Genomic DNA, 22384 nt, shown 5'->3' with positions numbered 1-22384 from the left:
TAGTGTGAATAACTGTGACAGCAGAGGATGTCAGTGCTTTGCTTTGTTAGCCCAAGAGAGTTACCCACTATTTCACTCAGGACACGTTGGGGAGGAGGAGTTAACTTAATAATGGGCAGGGTGGGGTATCGGACTGAGAACAAAGTGTATTGTTGTCCTCAAGGATCAGCTCTAGGACCTTCAATGCCAGAAGCGTAGACCTCTGCCTCTTGAACACCTGCCATTTGAGAGCACTCCTTTAGCGGGGAGTCAGTGGTTGGTTGTTACAGCCACTTGAAAAGACGTGCTCGCAGGCAGTAAGCCAGTGCATTACTGCACACAGGCATCAGGAAGGAGACGGCTCACCAAACTGCAAAAAAAAACTCTGACTGTTAGCGCTGTGTTTATACAGAGAGCACAAACAATATATGACAAATGAGTAACAGAAACCGTTATATGGCAAATTACTCAATTAATATACAGGACTATGTGCAAACATCACACTGAATTAAACAGCAGTTATGCATCCCTTTCCCATCACATTGCTTTGAAAATGAACTTTTGCCTGTTTGCGTTATACGGAAGCCAACTATATTTATGCAAGCCAAGCCCATTTTCCTTGTGCTCCTTTGTTGACTTGTTATAAAGAATCACAGATGCTAATAGTGCATTTATTGAAACCCTTAACGGCAAACATTGATGTCTCTTTTAATAACAAAAAAGACATTATGTTCACTCTGATGCAAATTCACTCATTTTTTTTCTTTATTTGATGTCTCAGAATAAAGACTGACTTTTATTGTGGTAGTAGAATTATGCACATTTATGACGATGTGCTAATAGTTCAAAATGGACTTGTAAACTAAGTTACCAAGTCCTGACCTTTTGGAGATGCCCTAGTGATTGAGAAAGTTGAATATAATTGATAATGCTTCTTACTTTTCTAATAAATTACCACAAGTACTCCTTTTCTTTTTACTCCAATACAATAACCCTTCTTATAATTTCATAATAAATCTACTCAATATTTCGGGGACACAAGCTATTTCAGGGATATCTGCACACCACCTGTTTTCCCTAGGACCCAGATTTTCCATTTGGAACTTTGAATTAGTTGTAAGTCTTTAAACACTCAGCTTCAAATTAGTTAAATAAATCCATTAAATTTATGAATATGCATGCCCCCAAAGTGGATAACGACTCAACTGTTTCAAATAGTAGCATACAACTCACTTCACGTTTTTTGCTAGTAATGCCCATTCTGGGGTCCAGAACCCATCTTCTGGACATTTTCTCTCAACCAAATATGTCTAACTTAATTCTCAGTCTATTTACTACCTATTTCTGAGTGCTGTGGATCAGAAGACAAAAAAACCTAAGAAAGAACACAATTTTTATCTAACTCTAGGTTGATCGCCAGTTGTTACAGAAAAAGAGCAGAAGAATGGATAGTCATATAATGACGTTTTGACAAATTTAACTTTTTATTTTATCATTATTGACAAATATTTAAAAAAAATCTTTGTAAGATTCATTTGTGTTTGCTCAGCCTCTTATCTTATCTGTGTATTAATTTTGTTCATATTCCAAAAATAGCAAGCATATATTATAAAATTGACTTTATCCTGAAATAAGACCATTTATCATTTTATTTTCATTGGAAAGATTTCCAGTCATTTATTTCTCCATGTCACTATTGTTGGGGCATCTGCCCTTTTCCAAAAACAAAATATAGAATACCAGTCCTCAAAGTTCTACAATTTAGCTGCAGCATCAATATGTGTTCAAAAGATTAGCATTAGTATAGACTGAATTTGAGTTGTAATATAGAACTAGGTACCTAGGTATTTAGCACACAGTTTTGAAAGTGTGCGTACAGTCCCTGAGGCCCAAATACTGGAGCTCAACTCCTAATTTTATGAAGAACTGTGTTTTTAGGCTATTCACCCCTTTGGTTTTGGATTTCATATTAAAGCAGCTACAACAGATCTCACTAAACCAACATGTAGCAGCCACAAATCTACAAATAATCTGCTGTGTAGTGTTTTGTTTGGGTAAGTAAAAAAACCTGAGTTGTTTCTAAGGCTATGGAGACCTCTAGTGGCTGATTACTTAATTGCTTGACTGATATTTTTTTCTCCTTTATGATGCAAAACGCTATCAGTAATAAATTAGTGGCTGTGCAGATTACTGAATAAATTATATTTTTCAGTTTCTACCTGTTCATGTTCCTACTGAGGAAGAGAAAAAGGATCCTTCTCTTTTTGCCAACAGAGTCCGTAATATCATGGCAACGTATGTATCCATATAAAAAAAAATTCTCACGTGCTTACCAAGAATTGTTCTTATATAGCCTGGGCACTGGTTCAACTATATTTTGAACTGTTTTAGAGATCTGAAATATTTCAGGGAGTGGTTGACAAAGCCATGATTCACCTGAGTCCTAGGTTTTGTATTTGAATCTCTAAATTAATTGTATAAGGTGTAAAAGCCCCTGTAACTAGACAGTGCCAAATTGGCTAATTATTACTGACTAGTAATAAGTTTAATTGTTCTGTGCTCCACTATAATGCATTTAATTGGTGTAAAGCTGGGGTAATCATTTGCATGACAAGACATAAGGGCACAGATTCAGTTTTCTGTACTGTGATTAATGGGCCTAATTCTGCTCTGTTCCAACAGTGTAAATCTCAAACAATTGTCTTGACTCCAGTGTAATGATTGTGGATTTGCACTGGCGTAACTATGAACAGAATTTGACCCGCTTAAGTGGTGAAAGGATAAATTCTCATCTTGTCTATGTATCACCTTTTGAGACCAGCACCGAGGAAGGTTTTGCAGGGGGGAAAGGTAAGATTCAAAAATCTCTTTCAGATGTTTGTCTTTTCTACTGCATTTCAGGGCTTTGAATTTGCCAGTTACAGACCATACTTTTGAAGACTGCAGACTTATGATTTCAGCAGGACAGCTGACCTTGCCCATGGAAGCAGGCCTGGTGGAGTTTACCAAAATCAGCAAGAAACTGAAGTAAGAGTGGTTTTGCTATTCAGAGTTCTTTAATGACTTCAGAGCTGCACAAGACATTGTCGTGTTCTCCAGAAACAGTAATATTTGGTCTGAAGTAAATAGGGTGAAATTCAATAAGGACAAATGCAAAGTACTCCACTTGGGAAGGAACAATCAGTTGCACACATACAAAATGGGAAATGACTGCCTAGGAAGGAGTACTGCAGAAAGGGATCTGGCGGTTATAGTGGACCACAAGGTAAGTATGAGTCAACAGTGTAACACTGTTGCCAAAAAAGAAAACATCATTCTGGGATGTATTAGCAGGAGTGTTGTAAGCAAGACATGAGAAGTAATTCTTCTGCTCTACTCTGCGCTGATTAGGCCTCAACTGGAGTATTGTGTCCAGTTCTGGGTGCCACATTTCAGGAAAGATGTGGACAAATTGGAGAAAGTTCAGGGAAGAGCAACAAAAATGATTAAAGGTCTAGAAAACATGACCTATGAGGGAAGATTGAAAAAATTGGGTTAGTTTAGTCTGGAAAAGAGAAGACTGAAAGGGGACATATGTTTTCAAGTACATAAAAGGCTGTTACAAGGAGGAGGGAGAAGAATTGTTCTTCTTTAACCTCTGAGGATAGGACAAGAAGCAATGGGCTTAAATTGCAGCAAGGGCAGTTTAGGTTGGACATTAGGAAAAACTTCCTAACTGTCAGACTGGTTAAGCACTGGAATAAATTGTCTAGGGAGGTTGTGGAATCTCCATCACTGGAGATTTTTAAGAGCAGGTTAGACAAACACCTGTCAGGAATGGTCTAAATAATATTTAGTCCTGCCATGAGTGCAGAGAACCTTCGAGGTCCCTTCCAGTTCTATGATTCTATGAACAGAGGACAAATTTCCTGGTTGATTATTTGATCTTACGTAATGTATTTTAGGATTTGAAAAGTAATATAATCTCTATAGAAATTAGAGAAGGAAAGGGCCCTCTGGGGCTAAATTATGCCTTGGACTATGTGCCTGTGTGAGGAAGTAAGAATCTGCCTACTGTAGTTAAATAGCCCCCTGCTACAGTAGTATCTAAGCACCTCACAATCTTTAATGTACCTGTGAGGTAGGGAAGTACTATTATCCCCATTTCACAGGTGGGATGCTGAGGCACAGAGAGCCCAAGTGACTGCCCCAGAGTCACATAGGAAATTTGTATGGAAGGAAGGAAATTGAACCTGCATCTCCCAAGTGCTGCCTACCACCCAAATCATGGGACCACACTTCTTGTGTTGGGGATAGGGTGCTGTCACTTCTCCTGACTGAATGAGATGTGTTCTGGGGTGCACTAGATGTTACATCATTACTCAGCTAGCAGGTTAGTTGCAGCTAAAAGGTGCCCTCTCCTATTTGGGAGCTAATGCTGTGACATGAAACATTGAGGGCTGGGTGGATTCAAATTTAAGGCCATGAAACGTTGTCTTTAGTTCTGTTGCTGGATGTTGCCTATGCTTCTGAAAACTCTCATCTTCTGTGCAGTGAGTGCTGAGATACCTAAGCACAGAATTAGCTTTAATAAAAAACAGTAGTTTTCAGGGGTTAAACACTGATTCAGTATGCAGTATTGCACATTGAAAGCACAACCTTTTCACTGCACGACATACTCCATGCTATCCAGTTTTCTGCTGTGGAAACTGCAGTCACTCTCTTGCTACTAAAACTCCGTCTCTCTTGAGCCCTGCTGCACAGAAGTTAATTATGTCTCCTTCTGATTCTTATAGTCTAAAATGGGATCCTATCCGAGATCAACTGAATACATTTGCTGCTATTGCAAACGCCTCCAAAGGGGGAAGAATTGGAATGGAGGAGTTTGCCAAGCATTTGAAGCTGCCTGTCTCAGATGCTCTCAAAGAGCTGTTCCTACTCTTCGATAGGGTAAGGATTTATGGCACTGACTGAAATAACTGATTCTTAGTAACATTCTCTTAAGAATCATTTTCCCTAAAGATATTTGCAAGCGTAAGTCCAGCTCACTAAAGGAGTAAATTGCCAACCAAAATCCTATAGACTAGAGAAACCAGTGGCTGCCTTTCTACATTTTTTTAGCAATAAAAGTTTTTAGGTTAATCTGTTGCTTGTCAGATGCCATCCCTGCAACATGAAGTCCTCTGGTTAGTCCGTAGAACAGGTACAGCACAACATGCAAATTGTGCCATAGGGCCCAAAACCTGGCCTGGAGGGGACAAGACAACATCTGTGGATAAAGGACTGTCCCAGTTCTCATGCTCATTCTACACCTGACCTTCCTGCTCAGCAAAGGTGCTAGATGTGATGAGTATTTGAATGTATCTGTGAACCTATCAACTGGATTCCGTCTTTTCACATAGGCCACTGAGCATCCATCAGATGGCAACAACTTGGAGTTTGTCAGACATTGATTAATTGATTCACTTTGCCTACCTCAGTGGGTCAAATTCTGTGCTCCATTACAGCCAGGCAATGCCATTATAAATTGACAGGATTGTAAGGCTGCAGGTAACTGGGTGAGCCCAGTACGTGTAATAGAAGTGCACGTCCGTGCTCGTGAAAACATGCTGTAATTTGAAAGGTTGCCATTATGCACTGTGCGCTATGTACAGTCAGCATGGTATGCTGCAAGCACTCCAGGATCTGTTGTTCACATTTTATTTTGGGAGTTTCGCAAACTCTGCATGTTTTTCCTGGTCCTGCTTTTAGTAAACTTCCCTATCAAGGAATTGTGCCATATAGCACTGACAAGACTTGTTGTGAGATTCTCCAGGTCTGAATGAATTCATCAGCAGAAAATGAAGGGTCCAATTTCTTCTTCTTTTTAAAACGCTGACTGTACTGAAAGTACCTGACCTACAGGCGTATGTGAATATTTCATCGCCATGGACCCTATTTAATCCCAGCTGTTCAGTAATGACCATAGGGTGTCTCTCTCTCTCTCTAGGAAACTCTCTCTCTAGGAAACTATTGGCTAAGGCCCTTCTTTTCCCCAAGCTGGGACTTTCCCGTATGCTGAGTCAGCTGTAGTCATTTGAGGATCACTCTCCATGCTTACAGTGTGGTGCTGATTACCAGATTAATGTACGGCTTCATGAAGCAGGGTCCTAGAGCAGTAGAATAGTTGGTTTTTTTTATTCTTACTGAAAACTCTATCCACTTGCCCCAAATGAAATCGGCTATGCTTAAAATCCCAGCTCTTTGACTTAGGATAGCAAGCTTAATGCTGAGGCTCATGTAAGTCTGGCTCGAGCATCTCATCAACACCCTGTTCTTCCTGCCTACCTTTTTTTTTTTTTTTTATTTCAAAATATTCAACTTGCATGCAAGAACACAGCTGTCTGGGGAAAGAAGGGAAATGGGTTTTGAGAACTCTCAGCTCCAGGTCACTGACTTGAGCCTCACCCAAATTTGTAGCCACCAAAAGGCCATCTCAATCTCAGATAGTAAAATGAGTAGACAGGGGCCTGTGATACAGAAACCCCCATCAAACCTGACTCTTGTTCAGTCTAAGCAGAGAGGCTAAAGACAAAAAGTGAGACTAAACTATCCTGACGGTTAGCTTGTGGCCATCACAGTAAGTGGGAGGTTGAGGCCCATTGGCATGGCTGGTTGGGCAATCTTGTATTGCTTCTAGCCATGCTGCACCTATTTGGACAAACAAGTTACTTTAATTTCTAGGATTGTCAGTGCAGCACCGAACTCCAACAAAAGTCAAGACATTGGAGAGGAGAATGCAGGGATGGATACAACCGTGGTAAACTGAGCGGATCTCCTTGGGAAGTTAAGTTAGTTGTCTAACCTTGGCTGTGGTCCTTTCTAATGTTGCATTGCTCAAAGTACCACCAAGGACATTTTGAAAATTTTGCTGTATGGTTTTCAACGCCTCAGTTTTACCCTAAAATGGTTTCACATCAGATAAAACGAATCTGATCTGTAAAATAAAAAACAAGCGTTCGGAGAGAGAAATACTTGTCAAAAGCAGAGGGTGGCTGCAGGGAGTTCAGGCAACCAAAGGCTGCATCAGACATGCCTGGGCATGGTGAATACTAAAACTTCAGACAGATAATCTGTATTTTGCTCACACCCAGCTCAGACTCCATCAAAGCTCTGAGGCTGCAGGATTTTCAGCTCTCATCTGGTTAATTCTCTGCAACACATTCACCATGTTCCTCGCTCAAGCCTTGCTTGGTGGAGGGAGCAGTGGTGGAGGGGGCCTTGCGAGAGGCCTTGGGGGTCTTTTAGCAGGAGGTGGACAAGGAGGAGGAAATCTTGGAGGACTCGTTGGAGGACTCGTCAACATTATCAGTGAGGTAGCAGCTCAGTACACCCCAGAGCCACCCCCACCTCCTCGCAGTCACTTCATGAATGTGGAAGCCGGCGAGAGCGAGGAGATGCGTCAGTTCCGCCGACTCTTTGTCCAGCTGGCTGGAGATGACATGGAAGTGTGCGCCTCCGAGTTGATGGACATTCTGAACAAGGTGGTGGCCAGACATAAAAACCTGAAGACAGAGGGCTTCAGCCTGGACACGTGCCGGAGCATGGTGTCAGTCATGGACAGCGACACAACCGGTAAGCTGGGCTTTGAGGAGTTTAAGTACCTGTGGAACAACATCAAGAAGTGGCAGTGCGTGTACAAAGAATACTACTCTGACCAGTCGGGAACTCTTGGGAGTGCTCAGCTGCCAGGTGCCTTCAAGGCTGCAGGGTTCCAGCTGAATGACCAGCTCTACCAGATGATCATTCGCAGATACTCTGATGAAAATGGGAGCATGGATTTCAATAACTTCATCAGCTGCTTGGTGCGACTGGATGGCATGTTCCGTGCCTTCAAATCCCTGGACCAAGATGGAGACGGCCTGGTGAACATGAACATTGAAGAATGGCTGCAGCTAACCATGTACTCCTAAGAGAGCACATTGGAATGAATACACTCCAACTGTGTGCTCTTGTTAATGCCTGTGTTACTAATGGGAGCCTTTCTCCTTGTTGCTCAAGAGCCACTGTTTGTAAAGTCATTACAAGTTGTGTTGCTATGAAAGAGCACGCAATACTTTAATGCTTAAAAACCCCTTAGTTTATTGTGAAATGTTTGTTTTTTCTACTGTGTACGTTTTACAGTTGTTTGGATTGCTGAGGGGCTCGAAAATGGAGCATTTCTTGAGCTGTGCAAGATTGTGTGAGTGTGTGTGCGTGTGCATGTGTGCATACGGGTACCTATAATAGAAAACTAGATTTGGGTTCAAAAAGGAGAGAATGTTGATGGGTCAGAGTAGTTGTTGCTAAGGCTTTCTTCTCATGTAGCTTGTTGGTGACTGGTGGACGTATACACATAAGAAAAAAAAATCAGAAATGTATTCTCTATTAAGATTGGGGTTGTTCTTGATAAGTATTTTGATTTTTATGTATTATCTATCAGAGCTTATTTTGCTGGAGACAGAAGCGGTGCTTGCCTGCAGGGAAATTGCTAGTAAATAGAGGTGTACTGATTTCTAATTTGTAAGGAATTATTTGTAATGGGGAAAATAAATTGGAGTTGTAATTATTATAATAATCAATGGATTTTGAGAGACAAATTAAAATCTCTCCTCTTTCCTACTTTTGCTCTCTCATTGTTTTCGGCTGAAATGTTTCCTGGAGACCTGGTGCTTGGCATATACTCTTTTTATTCCTGCAGCCTTCTAATAAATATTTGTATTGTAAAGTGCAATAATCTGAGTAGTGTTAAAATACAGAATTGCCTGTTTAGAGGGCTGTTGAACTGTTGCGGTCACCTGTTAGACAGACAGATGGACAAATTCAGCCTTGGCTTATCTCCATTGAAGTGGAGTTTCCTCAGGAATGAATTTGACCCACAATTTCCAACTACAGTAATTCCATTCATGTCAGGGCAGAGATGCTTGCAGTGGCGTTAAAAGGCAAGAAGCAGCAGGAACTGTAGGTGTGTGTGCCTGCGGTTCAGAGTGTCCTTGGCTGCTTTAAAGCAAAATTTAATTTACATGGGCCTAGTTGATATTAACGTGTGAGAGAGAGGGAGAGAGCTGAATGGAATGAGTCAAGCAGCCATCTCTAGTTACAAATATCCAGAGGCCTATGCCCCTCCTACACTACCTTTGTAAGAAAGTGTCATCAGCAGCTAACTAAACAACAGAGGGGTTGCATTTGATTATTAACAGGTTGATGTATTTTGAAATAATTACAGCTTCCATTTCTACGTTTCTGGAAAATACTGTTCACTGAGTCTGTGTACAAATTGTCATTGAAATCTGATCACCTGTTCGCAATGTACGAACCATCATTTAAATCGCTTACGGTGCACGATACCAGACTGAATGACAGGAACTTAGTAAAAATAAAATAGTCAAATTGTGACAAAATAGGCTAACTCCTGAACCACAACCACCACTCATTCACAAATTAATCAATCAAAGAAGCATACTTTTATCTACATAAGCATTAAGACTAGGTGGGTAATAATCCCAGTGAAAGAGAGAGAATGACACCTTTTGTGAATGTTGCTATATTAATGTTTGCTCTAGAATCTCTGTCTTTCAGGCTAGTGAGATCTCACCTGTGGGTACAGGTAATTGTTGGGCAGGGAAGGATTAAAATAACAACCTCCTGCAAGATGTTCCCTATTATGAAAATGAGACCTGTAAAAGCATGTCCCTATTGCTGTGTCCAGTAGAAATTCCTCTCTCTCTGTTGCAGACCTATAAGTGATTGTGATGATTTTCTCTGACATGCATGAACAGTTCTCCTAGGAAATATGGTTTCTGAATCGAACTAGAAACGATGGTAAAAGTCAACATGAAAACTATCCCTGTTATGACGCCTTTTATAGGCACAGTGAAAGTTGGGCCCCTTGGGCAGTGGCACCTCAGGCTTTTTCCACATCACTTTTGCATCCACCTGGCCTTGGAAGGGGTTTTGCTAGTTGGAAAAAAGGGTAATTCAGGGTCTGTGCCCTATCTTTCTCCCTATGGGGCTCTAAAGAGACCATTTGTTATGGGGCAGGGAGGAGGTTTTTTTCTTCTGCAATATGCAAGCTTTACTGCTCCTGAGACCACCATAAATGTACTTAACTGAGCACATGTCTCTGAATCAAAAACGGAAAATACTTCTTAAATATATAGTACCCCATAGTGTAAATGGCAATGCAATGCTGAAGTCTGTTTTAAACTCAGAACACATAGTAAAATTAAGTTATATTTAACTTTTTACTTTTTTAGCAACATACAGATATTTAAATGATCTACATGTATTTGCTATGCCAAATACCCAATTAATAATAATAATTATAGCTGGGGAGCGGCATTCAGCACACTGCAGGATCCCCAAAGTCACACTAGCCAGCTGCTGCTTCATTCATGCTTTCCAGACCCGTACACCCCATGCTCTGTCATAGCCACCCTGAACTCTGCTGGGTATATCGCAGGTAGCTAGCCCATGGAAGCCTGTTAAATGCCGCTATTATCCTAGTGTATGACTTGGGCTATATAATAACCAGAGGCAGCGACTTCTGCATCACCACATGGTATATGCAGATGGTGAGAGAATTGCGGGGGGACATTTCACCGTACCGTTGCAATGAGTTAATGTGACAGACAGACCTGAAATGAAAACCAAAATTTAAATTGAAAAGGCAGCTGTGCATGGAATGCTCCACCCCTTACCTTTGCTATTTGGGGAATTGACGTTTTGGTTCACAAGTCACCTCTCAGAATAGCTTTGGCTGCAGAGTTTAAATTTCGCATATCGTGCTGCAAAGCACAATCTCCTGTGAAAGCAGAGAAGCTGCTAGGCCAAACTTATCTGCAGTGACATTGCTTGTTACTGTTTAGTGTTTCTCTAGATGCATTTTTAATTCAGTGCCCATCCTTTTCCCTCCTATCCTTTCTCATGCCAGGAGCCACGTAAACATCTCCGTTTCTGCTTCTGCCCCTCTCACCTCTCCTTTCATCGAGTGTCAAACCATCTGGCAAGTAGCCAGCATCCTAGGAGTTTGTATGATTAAGTCACAATATGACCTTGAAGTGCAGTTTTCACACCCAGATATCCAAAATGCTGGAATGAAGTACTTCTAATTGCACTGTGTTTAATTCTTGGTTTTGATACCTAGATGGAAATAATTTGACCATACTAACTTTGTCATGCTCCATTTATTAATAACGAAAGCATTAGACCCCATTATGAACCAACTGGATTTCCAAATTCTGTGTGTTTTTGTTTTAAACCAAGGCCATATTCACTTAACGTAGCTACCTCCCCCAACCTCTCACTCTTGCATTCATATTTTTATGCACCACTGGGACAATCTTAAACCATTTAAAAAAAAAAAAAACATATTAAGTCCTACCCAAGCTAAAACCTGTACTTTATGCCACGCCACATGTATGAGGGAATTGTAAATTCCTGAAAACAGTTCTAGTGAAATCAGCAAAAAACTTTCATATAATACAAGCATTTCCTGGACCTTTGATGAGAAATTAACAATCCAGGCATTCAGATGGTAAAACTACACAATAAAAACTACACAATAAAAAAAAATAAAAATACGATACATTGTATATCTAGCATTTTGGATGTCCACAGTGTTAAAATGTCTGGCGTCAGAACCCACTGGATGAAAAAAAAAGAATTGTACTGGGGTACCAGCTGACTATTAATTGCAGAGGTTAAAGTGCAGAGATTGAGTAGAAAATTGCCAACAAACATCGAATATACCATGGTACCTGTCTAACAGCAGGCTGGTAATTTTATTAGCAGTGAAGAATTGTATAAGGAAACTTGTTAGCAAACCCGCAAGTCTCTAAACAGTCGGTGATATTCAACATTCTAAATGCTTCCACAAAGATTCTTTACCCTATCAATAGAAAACAAAACATGGGTGTCTGTAAACTGGAAGTGTATTGGCTTTAGAGACTGAGTAAACTTGGATCTAGGTAGCAATTGTTTTAAACCTTGCAAAGTGTATTGGTTATTTTTAATTGTTTAAGAGTAAAAATACTTTCTCACCAACATATCTGAATCCAGGACCATCCAAAGTACAGAAGTATTCATTCAATAAAGGAAATCCACAGTATGCAGATCCCAAGGATCTCAAGGCACTCTACAATTTAGTCTTGGCACTGTTCCATTAGGTAGCTTATTAGCCCATTATACAAATGGGGGATCTGAGGAACAGAGACGCTAAGTGTGTTGTGTTGAGCTTGTGCTGTCCTATTGGTAGCAGAGCCAGGAAGTTATGCAGATCACCCTTCTGCTCTGTGTGTTTACATACAAGACCATTGTTCCTTCATTTGTCTGTAAAACGTTCCATATTGATCAACTTCGGAGGATCTTGACACTACTATTTTGCCTCCTGGAAGAATATTTTAATTCAGAAATGTACCCCCCACCCCCCATGAATTCTGCACCACCAACATTCAGTTTTTACAAATTTGTTTGCTGTTTAAAAAATTTTCATGACTGTCTCATGGGAATATTTCAGCCCAGGGATCGCCTGTCACCTTAACCTCAAGGTAGTTGCTCTGTGTATGGTCACTTAACTTTCAAATGTTGCTGTTTCTTACCCATGACAGAATGTCTCCCAAGTCCACAAAGAACTTTTAAGATGGTCACATAAATACAATCAACTCAAATACGCACATGTTTTTCAGCAGGTATTTGCCACTTCCCCTCACTGCAAATAGACTCGCCAATAATTTCACCTCACCTGGAACTGATGGTCTGTCCCATCAAAGGAACTGCAGTTTAGGTCTGAATGAATTTATTGTAGTATCTTCCTACTGAAAAACATCTGGTTTTCCTACTTCCAATACAGGCCATTAGGATTAAAGCGCAATATCTTGTTGTTCGACTCATGAAGTGTCTCAGGTATATTTACAGCCTTCTGAACGTACCCAGAAGGCGCCTGGTAACTTCTTGACAATGCGCATGCTATATCCTATCTTGGTGTTCTGTTTCTTATAGCCAAAAGTACTTTTTGAGGTGAGCAAACGCTAATAACTAAGGTTTCAGCGTAACAGCCGTGTTAGTCTATATTCGCAAAAAGAAAAGGAGTACTTGTGGCACCTTAGAGACTAACCAATTTATTTGAGCATGAGCTTTCGTGAGCTACAGCTCACTTCATCGGATGCATACCGTGGAAACTGCAGCAGACTTTATATATACACAGAGAATATGAAACAATACCTCCTCCCACCCCACTGTCCTGCTGGTAATAGCTTATCTAAAGTGATCATCAGGTTGGGCCATTTCCAGCACAAATCCAGGTTTTCTCACCCTCCACCCCCCCACACAGATTCACTCTCCTGCTGGTGATAGCCCATCCAAAGTGACAACTCTTTACACAATGTGCATGATAATCAAGTTGGGCTATTTCCTGCACAAATCCAGGTTTTCTCACATCCCCCCACCCCCATACACACACAAACTCACTCTCCTGCTGGTAATAGCTCATCCAAACTGACCACTCTCCAAGTTTAAATCCAAGTTAAACCAGAACATCTGGGGGGGGGGTAGGAAAAAACAAGAGGAAATAGGCTACCTTGCATAATGACTTAGCCACTCCCAGTCTCTATTTAAGCCTAAATTAATAGTATCCAATTTGCAAATGAATTCCAATTCAGCAGTTTCTCGCTGGAGTCTGGATTTGAAGTTTTTTTGTTTTAAGATAGCGACCTTCATGTCTGTGATTGCGTGACCAGAGAGATTGAAGTGTTCTCCGACTGGTTTATGAATGTTATAATTCTTGACATCTGATTTGTGTCCATTTTTCTTTTACGTAGAGACTGTCCAGTTTGACCAATGTACATGGCAGAGGGGCATTGCTGGCACATGATGGCATATATCACATTGGTGGATGTGCAGGTGAACGAGCCTCTGATAGTGTGGCTGATGTTATTAGGCCCTGTGATGGTGTCCCCTGAATAGTGGGGTGGGAGGAGGTATTGTTTCATATTCTCTGTGTATATATAAAGTCTGCTGCAGTTTCCACGGTATGCATCCGATGAAGTGAGCTGTAGCTCACGAAAGCTCATGCTCAAATAAATTGGTTAGTCTCTAAGGTGCCACAAGTACTCCTTTTCTTTTTGCTAATAACTAAAACTCTCTTCTTACGCAGGTAAAGATTTTAATCCTTTTGTGAACTGGTGCTTACAAAACAGCAACCAGAAGTCAATTGTTCATCTATAGAAATGGTTTCTCCGGTCACTTTTAAATGGTATAAATGTACTGATTTTTTTTTCCAGATTTTTTTTTAAAATAGTAAATTAAGCATTAGTACAGATTGCATAGCTTGATTCTATTTCTCATATGATGAACCTTTTAAGTGATCCAAGCTATTAACTCAACTTTTGCCATCTGTCTTTGTGGTTACAGAATGGAGATGGTACCATAGACTTCCGAGAATACGTGATTGGTGTGTCTGTTCTTTGTAACCCTGCCAACACAGAAGAGACTATTCAGATGGCATTTAAGGTAAGTTCAGTTTAGCACAGCTCTGTAAACCTGACAAACCTGGGCTGACTGTAATTCTGTTCTCTTTCAACTCATAATATAAATGTATAGATTCAATCTGTCATGTGAATGTAAGTAATGCTCTCAAACCAATTGACATTTGTAGTGAAGAAAATGCAGATGTCAGCTTCATAGATAAGTTCTTCAAAAGCCATGTGAAGGTACTAAGGAATATGTAACTTGGCAAGATAAGTCCAAAAATGATTCATCAGCAGTTACACACTTCTGTGAGGGCGTTTTGTGAGTGATATGTAGATCAGAATAGTTTGGTGGGGCTCAAGTGTTCAGTTATTCTTTAAAAAAAAAAAAATCACAATGGACATGGTCAAGGCTCATAAAATCAAAAATGAGTTACCAGCTTGTTTTGGATCATGGACACTTAGACTTTGAGATCCCTCCATTCTCTCCACTGCTCTGCTTTTGTGTATTCCTCGTGCAGTGTCTTGAGATATGAGGGACAGTTACTCTGAATAGGACTCTCATAAGAGAGAGCAGTGCTTACTCAAGAAGTTGCCTATATTTTTATGTGAAATTATTGTGTCCTATTGCTGCTGTATATAGCTAAGTGTTCCGGCAATCCAGCCTGTTCAACCACTGCTCCAAAAGTTGTGCTTTCTCAGAGATGTTTTGTGTCTGAAGATCCTCAGAAAGACTGGCCTCCAAACCATAGCAACCACCAATGGTATATTAACTGTTGCATTTGCTTTGAAGCAGATAATTTAGACATCATTACTCTCCTCAGTGGGAAGCGTTCTACTCTGAAATGGAGCTATGACTTTTCTTCCATTATCTGCTATCAAACAAGGTTGCATTTGCAATGGGTTCTGCTTGGTTGCAGGGGTTCACCCCCAGGGAGCTCTTTGCAGAACTGGAGCCATCATCATAGGTGCCAACTCTGTGGGTGCTCCCGCTGCTGGAGCACCCATGGGGAAAAATCAGTGGGTGCTCTGCACCCACCGGCAGCCACGCTCCCCTCCCCCCACCACCCCACCTCCTCCGACGACTCCCCTGAGCGCGCCACATTCCCGCTCCACCACCTACCTCCCAGTGCTTCCCGCTTGGCTGCCACCAAACAGCTGTTTGGCCGCTCCGGGAAGGAGGGGGAGGAGCAGGAATGTGGTGCACTCAGGGGAGGAGGCGGGGAAGAGTCGGGGCCGGGGCGGGGATTTGGGGAAGGAGTCGGAATAGGGGCAGGGAGGGGGTGGAGTTGGGGCAGGGACTTTGGGGGAAGGGGTGGGGGTGGGCCCAGGGGCAACAGGGGATCGAGCACCCACTGGCTGGAGCAGAAGTCGGCACCTATGGCCATTGTTCCCCTTATTTCTGACACTAGTGAGCAGTTAGTGCAGCTGCTCACTGCCACTGCCATACTAGAAAGGATGGGATGAAATACGTAGTGGGCGACAAATCATGCATGTTATTACAATATGGATTTTCATCCTAGCCGAAATAGTAGCAAGTTCAGTCAGTGTCATAAAAGTTTAATTTGCAGAAAAAGAAGACAAAAGCCTGATGGTATTATTTTTAGTACTTATACGTGGGACACTTTTTGTAAGTTATCACATCCCTTTTAAAAAAAAAGTTTATAACAAACTATGGGCCGTGTTTTTTGAAAAAGCTAATTTAGTGGTATTTTTCATGACTAGTTTCTGAGCATATTCTCCAGTACAGCTTATTTACAGCATATCATGGAGCCTTTGATCTCAGTGTTGTCTTTCTTTTGAAAAGTTCCTTGAAAAATGTCCCATCTCATTCTCTGGGGAAATTTTTTTTTTTTTTTTAAATTAAATACAAATTAGCTGTTGGGACTCGAGTCTTCAAATCACAGTGACAACTGCTGAGACATCTTGAATGGCAGAGACCATTACTGGGTGCTTTCAAAGGTTAATTTGAATTGAAATTGCTGGTCTACCACATAGGCAGACTCATACTATGGATGTTCGCATTACAGTTTTGTAATCTTTCTACTTCAGCTCTTTGACATTGATGATGACGGCAGCATAACAGAAGAAGAGTTTGCTTGTATTCTCCGGTCATCTCTTGGAGTGCCTGACCTTGATGTTTCTCAACTCTTTAAGGAAATAGACACAAATAATTCTGGGACGGTCACCTATAGTAAGTATATTCCATAGAACTAATATGCTTATACTAAGAAAGAGCTTTGATATTACTACTCTAAGATCTCAGTCTCCGATTATTACAGATTCAGAACTCCTTTTCCCCACAAAAGAAGTCTAACAGGTGCCTAGACCGCTCATATATTGCTACTGTTGAGAAAAAATGTGTGGTCGGGGAACATGAACAAAGACAATGTATTCATTTCTCCTTAATTATGTCTACTCTTGGAGCTGGGGATGTCATTCCCATTCGAGGAGACATACTTGCCACTACCGTGCCAGAGACCCTAGGCACATAATCAGGGCTGCTAGCCCGTGCCGCCACTCTCGCTGCCATGGCTACATTCTATTTTTAGCGCATGAGCTCAGTGGGAACAAGTGCAAGTATTTCTCCTCACGCTGGGAATCACTCCCCCAGCTCTCAGTGTACATGTAACGTAAGAGATCTTACAACATCATTTCTTCTGGTTTTTATATGCCACCTCCATCACCATGAGTGCCTTACAAGAGATTCCCACAAGCAGCCAATGGATTAACTTCTTCCATACTTCTGCTGACACAATCGCAACAATTGGTTAGATTTTCTGCCTACCCATCTGCCCCCCCTCTTTCTTCTTCCTTCATTGCGGGTTTTATTATGGCTGACAGAAAGCTATGCTGAAGCCGTGAGCTTTGCACATCCCTTTTAAGGCAATGAGACTTGTGGTCGTTCTAAGCCCCTGTATTAGACAATTCCAAAGTCTGGGATTTATGCTGTGAAATCTGTCTCCCACACTAGTGAATTCCACCATTGAGACCGATAGTTACCTCTTATGCTTCATAGCCGCTATGAACCATTATTTATAATGAAATAGTCCACAATATCCTCACTTGTTACAAGAGTTTTGACAGGTGTAAAATTAACTTTTTTCAGGTCACCATTCAGTTGGCATTTCAGTTTCTGGAAGTTTTAATAAGACTAACTATAAAACCGCTACAATATAAATAGTAATTCCAAAACTTCCCACCCTGGAATCTGTTGCCCCTTCCTCTGAAGCATCTTGTCCTGGTCGCTGTCAGTGAAGGGATACTGGTCTGTGTGGCAGTCACTATAATTTTCTTTGCTGTCATGCTGTTATTGTGCGGTAGAATATTTTGCATCGTTGCTGCTCAACACGGTAAAAAAACACCTGTCTTTAATTTCAGATGAGTTTAAGGACTTTGCATTCAAGCATCCAGAATATGCCAAGTTATTTACTACATACCTGGATCTACAGAGGTGCCAGCTACAGACATCAGACGAAGAAGGCGATTATCAGACACCAGGAGACACATTCTCACAGAGTAAGACATCAGTCTCAGAAAAGACCCCAATCGCAAGAAATAAAGTTTGTCCTGACGGCAATGAAGAAGACCTCTCAAGTACTTCAGACAAAAAGGATGACTAAGTATAAACAGCCTGATGATTTTGCATTTACACTGTGCAGATTTCACTGTTTTATATCAAATGTGCTTGTTGAATATTGATAAAAGTTAAGATTAAGAATTTTTTTTTACTTTTTTCGTATTTCTCTGTGTCTCAAAATGGGGGGGAGGGGGAGATAAATAATTTATTGTGTTCTATTAATGTATTCCATTCGGTGTTGAAAGTAAAAATGCCCCCTCTCAGGTAGATTGCACAATACATTCTGAATCTAAGTTAAATGAATACCATAGCCTCTCTTGGTGTTGGTCTCACAGGACTGTGAATATTGATTACTCTCTTCCAAGCAAGGTGTTTACAAGGTAGCAGACATTGTTAGGGTAGCCACTGAGGAAAAGTAATCTCCCGATAGGGGCTGAGGAGAAGATTTGCTGCTCTTTCTCGCTATAGGACATTTAAATGTCAGACTTTGTTTTCTTTAGTCTACGGGCACCCTTCTTCATTTCTGAAATTTCAAAAGTATAGAAAATTTAGAATTCATAGGAGAACAAATGTTAGGAAGTTGGTATTTTAGTGAGTGTGTGGCTGTCTTGAGGCTTTCCTTAATCTGTTGTCAGCTACAGTCAAAATTTCTCAGCAAAGCCATGTTGATTCACTGATGTTAATAGCAACATCTTTGGACAAAGGCCTACTGAAGATGGAATGGGTTGTATTTGTAACAGTAAAAATGAATTGGAGTTCAAAGATAGCAGATCATTATTTGAATAGGAAAACACAGAAAACAGGGCCTCAATGGTTAGAACACTAATTGTGGGGGGGAGGGGGGACTGCATATAAACAAACACAGTTTTTACTAATTTAATGCCATATGAAAACTAGAGGAAAATTTCGATCTAACAGTCATCAAGTGATCATGACCTTGTTCTGGACAATTACAAGGTAATTGTCAAGCTATAGATCTAATAGTTAAAATCTACTGTAAAATCCGCTTTCAGAAACCATATCTGCACCTATCACACCCTGAGAGCGTGCTCCAAAGGCCACTTGGTGTCAGTGGAAAGATTCCTGTTGACGACAGTATTCTGTGCCTCAGTCCCCTACCGTGCAATTTAGGACCAGAGGTTTGAAATGTTGCTCCATCATCTTTTCCTCCCATTAACCTGTAAGGGATTTATATTCTTAGCTTTCAACAGTCCTAGGAGTTACTTGCATAAAATACCCTATTCATCAAAGGGAGAAGTGGCAGGTTAGTTTCAATTAGAGAATACCTGCTGAAAGATGGCCAAGAGGCTCAGGAACATTACCTCAAAAGCCTGGAATGTATTGTATAGCATCAGCAAGAGACCTAGTTCTGCTATTTAAGGTCCAGGTGCAATAGTGGCTTCTGACCTTTGATCAATCAATGATTTCACTGTATCCAGGTATATTTACATGTTTTAGCTTTCATGTGTGCTCTTCTGTCATATTGTGGCGTTCTCATGTTCCAGATGCTTTAAATAAATACCTATTTTTAAAGAATGTGTGAGAGTATTGGAGGAAAGACACACTGGCTACATGGGCTGCTGGGTTTTCCAGCAAGTCGTCCCTGGCAATGTCTTCGTATGGTGTAAGGTACAAGGTAAGTTGAAGTTACATTCTTAGCCATGAGAACAATGGTGCTGTCATTTACTGCAAGGCTAGAGAAGTACCATATGGTTGCCACTTTCCTGGAGAGACAATGGCAGAGAATTCTCCCTGCTGACTCGCCTAGTAAAAGGGAACATTGGCACAAAGGAACCGGACACAAAGGAAAAAGAATTTTGCAGTCATCCCTTTTGTGGAGACTCTGAGATGCTTGTCTGTCCACAGACTGTAAATGAGGACACATCATAGGCAAGTAAAAGGAATCGGTGATTCAAACCATAATTCATAAATAGAAATTATGTCTGAGTGTAAGTTGAACTCTAGGAATGTGCGCTCTGACCCCACAATAGCATATACCAGTGGAAGGATCTAACCATCATGATTTCTGAGACACCGTCCTACATGTAGTCAGTTGATCCCTCACTTTCAGAAGCTGTGTTTGAAAGTGTACTTACAGATCCCAGCCTGTGACAGATTTTTGGCTTGCCTGTTCAGCCAACTGACGGGATTTTTTTGTTGCCGCCTCCTGCTAAGCAAACAGATTTGCCCACAAAGTTAGGAACTACCAGTATTCAAAAATTTGTTACCGATGTGTGTGTGATCCAGCTTAAATTTTGTTATTGGCTGGGGCCACCTCTCTACCACTCTTTGCCATGGCTATACAGTACCCCATTTGCTGAGGGCTGGTATAAACAGACGCTTACTGGGTGTGAACTTACCTTGTATTAGCATGCTGCACTCTGGGTGTCTGTGTGGACCCTGCTGGTGTACTCTAAAAGTTCCCTAGTGCACTTTGAAGTATTGCTGTTTTAAACCAGTGTGCTCTAGGGAAATTTTAACATGCATCAACAGGGGCACTTGCTGCTCAGGAGGTTAGTGCAGGGTAGATTCATCCCTTAGCTTGCAAATGCAGTCAGTGTTCATTTAAACAAGCCCTTAGAGGCAAAATGAATATGAATTTCTTAGCAAAGAGCATTTTGCCTTACACACATATCAGAGGAGACTGGAAGTGTTGTTCGTGGTTTGTGTCAGGACAGAAGGAGGATGCTTTTGTTCCAGGTAACTAAAGTAAGAGAGGGAGTGTTAATGGATAGACAAAACAGTTTTTTCTCCAGACCTTTATATGGCAAGAGTTGCTTATACACACACCTTGTATTTAGGGGGGTAGGATGCAATAAGTGAAACACCACACTGTAGTGCATAGAAACAATTGGGTTACACAATGGGAGGCTACCACAGCTCAAAAGGTATATAGCCCAATACATGAAATGGAAAATGCCACAAATGGTTGCAGAATGTAGCAATGGTTCCAGCATCCACTGGAGAGAATCAATTGAGCACGAGAGACACTAACTCAATAGATGCACATCTGGTTGGTGTGCAAGAAGAGAATAAATTAATTTCTAGGCATCCTCAGGGCTTCTGGGTGCTTTTAAAAGACCAACTAAAAGCAGTTTGAAGAAACCAGGCACTATGTCTATCTAAGTGGCAGAGGGGAACTGACTCTGAAAGCAAAGTTTTAAAAGGCCATGCTAAAATAAAGGAAACGGTTCTCAATTTAGCATTGAAGGATGGTACATTTTATATTTTACCGTAGGGTAAGTGTAAGAATTCAACAGCAGTGGACCCCTGGTACATAAGACACTCATCTTGTGGTAAAAGGTACATTATTTTGAACCTGATTCACTTCTTTGGGGGTGAAGTGACTCAATAGCCAGGGCCATCACAAGGCAGGCCAGGTCATCCAGTTTACTCTGCTCTACCAGTAATACCTTCTTATGGGGAGTGATTCATCCAGTTGTCAGGCGTCTGCTGTGCTCTTGTCAGCCAAGCAACATGATGATGTCAAGCCAGCTTAGATGGAAACAGAGATGAAAGAATGCCAGCATGCCTTAACCAGGCTTCTTCACAGAGATAGTCAACAACAGTGGTGATTAAACTGACCTGCATAGGAGTCCATACAAGAGGGCTTCTAACTGATGAGAAATTCCCCAACACCTCTGATAGAACCCTACCAGAAAGAACTGGACAGGATCAGTGAGGTCAGTAATACATTGATGACTAGCAGAAAAGCAACTGTTAGATCTAATACTTTCTCTATAGCCAGCTGCCTAGCATCCATCACAGATGTGAAACCAGGTCCCGATTCACTATTGCCTTCTGCCTTGAGCTATTTCCAAGGTTGTGCTTTGTTTTGTTTTCACTGTGGAGTTTTTGCCCTTATAGGAACTAACCCTTTTCCCCCAACACACATTCAATCCACACATACCTCTCCCCTCCCCTCCAAAAACCCCAAACCCACTAGTTCAGCCTTTGACTGTAAAAATGAAAATTCGTAACAGATTCAAAATTAAAATCCTAGGGCTTGGTGGGAATTGGCTTTCATAACTGTGCAGGCAAGCATACAAGATGAAGTCACATGTAATCAGAGGATGTATCAGGTTTTAATGACAATTAATTAATTTTAAATCCCAGGAGTTAAGAGTACCCTTTCCAATGAAATAACATTTATTAGATTGATTAACAATGAGGTGAAGTTTGTCAGTAGCTCTTAAGAGAGCAGAGACACAGTTACTATACATAGAGAGGTGGAAGGTAAACATCTTATAGGCTTAGTAGCTATGTTCTTAGCTTGGTTGAAATTTGGCCATTTCATTAGTTCAAGACAGATTCTGACATTTCATAAAGCCAAAATGCTAACAAAAAAATTAATCTGATACAA

General features: G+C 41.0%; 2 protein-coding genes across 2 annotated transcripts in view; both read left to right on the top strand.

Annotated features, from left to right (window-relative positions):
• Positions 1-19557, top strand: part of LPCAT2 (lysophosphatidylcholine acyltransferase 2) — a 51286-nt gene extending 31729 nt beyond the window's left edge. The window contains exons 9-14 of the mRNA XM_048816509.2: positions 2192-2274; positions 2881-3006; positions 4755-4908; positions 14386-14484; positions 16494-16635; positions 17823-19557. Of these exons, the coding sequence (XP_048672466.2) occupies positions 2192-2274; positions 2881-3006; positions 4755-4908; positions 14386-14484; positions 16494-16635; positions 17823-18064 (846 nt within the window). The 3' untranslated portion in view covers positions 18065-19557. The remainder of the gene's footprint in view (positions 1-2191; positions 2275-2880; positions 3007-4754; positions 4909-14385; positions 14485-16493; positions 16636-17822) is intronic.
• On the top strand, positions 5627-8713 carry CAPNS2 (calpain small subunit 2). The gene has a single exon (XM_048816518.2). The coding sequence runs from the start codon at positions 7167-7169 to the stop codon at positions 7908-7910; it is 744 nt and encodes a 247-aa protein (XP_048672475.2). The 5' UTR covers positions 5627-7166; the 3' UTR covers positions 7911-8713.
• Positions 19558-22384: the final 2827 nt, after the last annotated feature.

Source organism: Caretta caretta, chromosome 12, assembly GCF_965140235.1.
Source record: "Caretta caretta isolate rCarCar2 chromosome 12, rCarCar1.hap1, whole genome shotgun sequence".
NCBI lineage: Eukaryota > Metazoa > Chordata > Testudines > Cheloniidae > Caretta > Caretta caretta.
The sequence above is the reverse complement of the archived record's forward strand: the minus strand, read 5'-3'. Positions and strand labels throughout refer to the sequence as shown.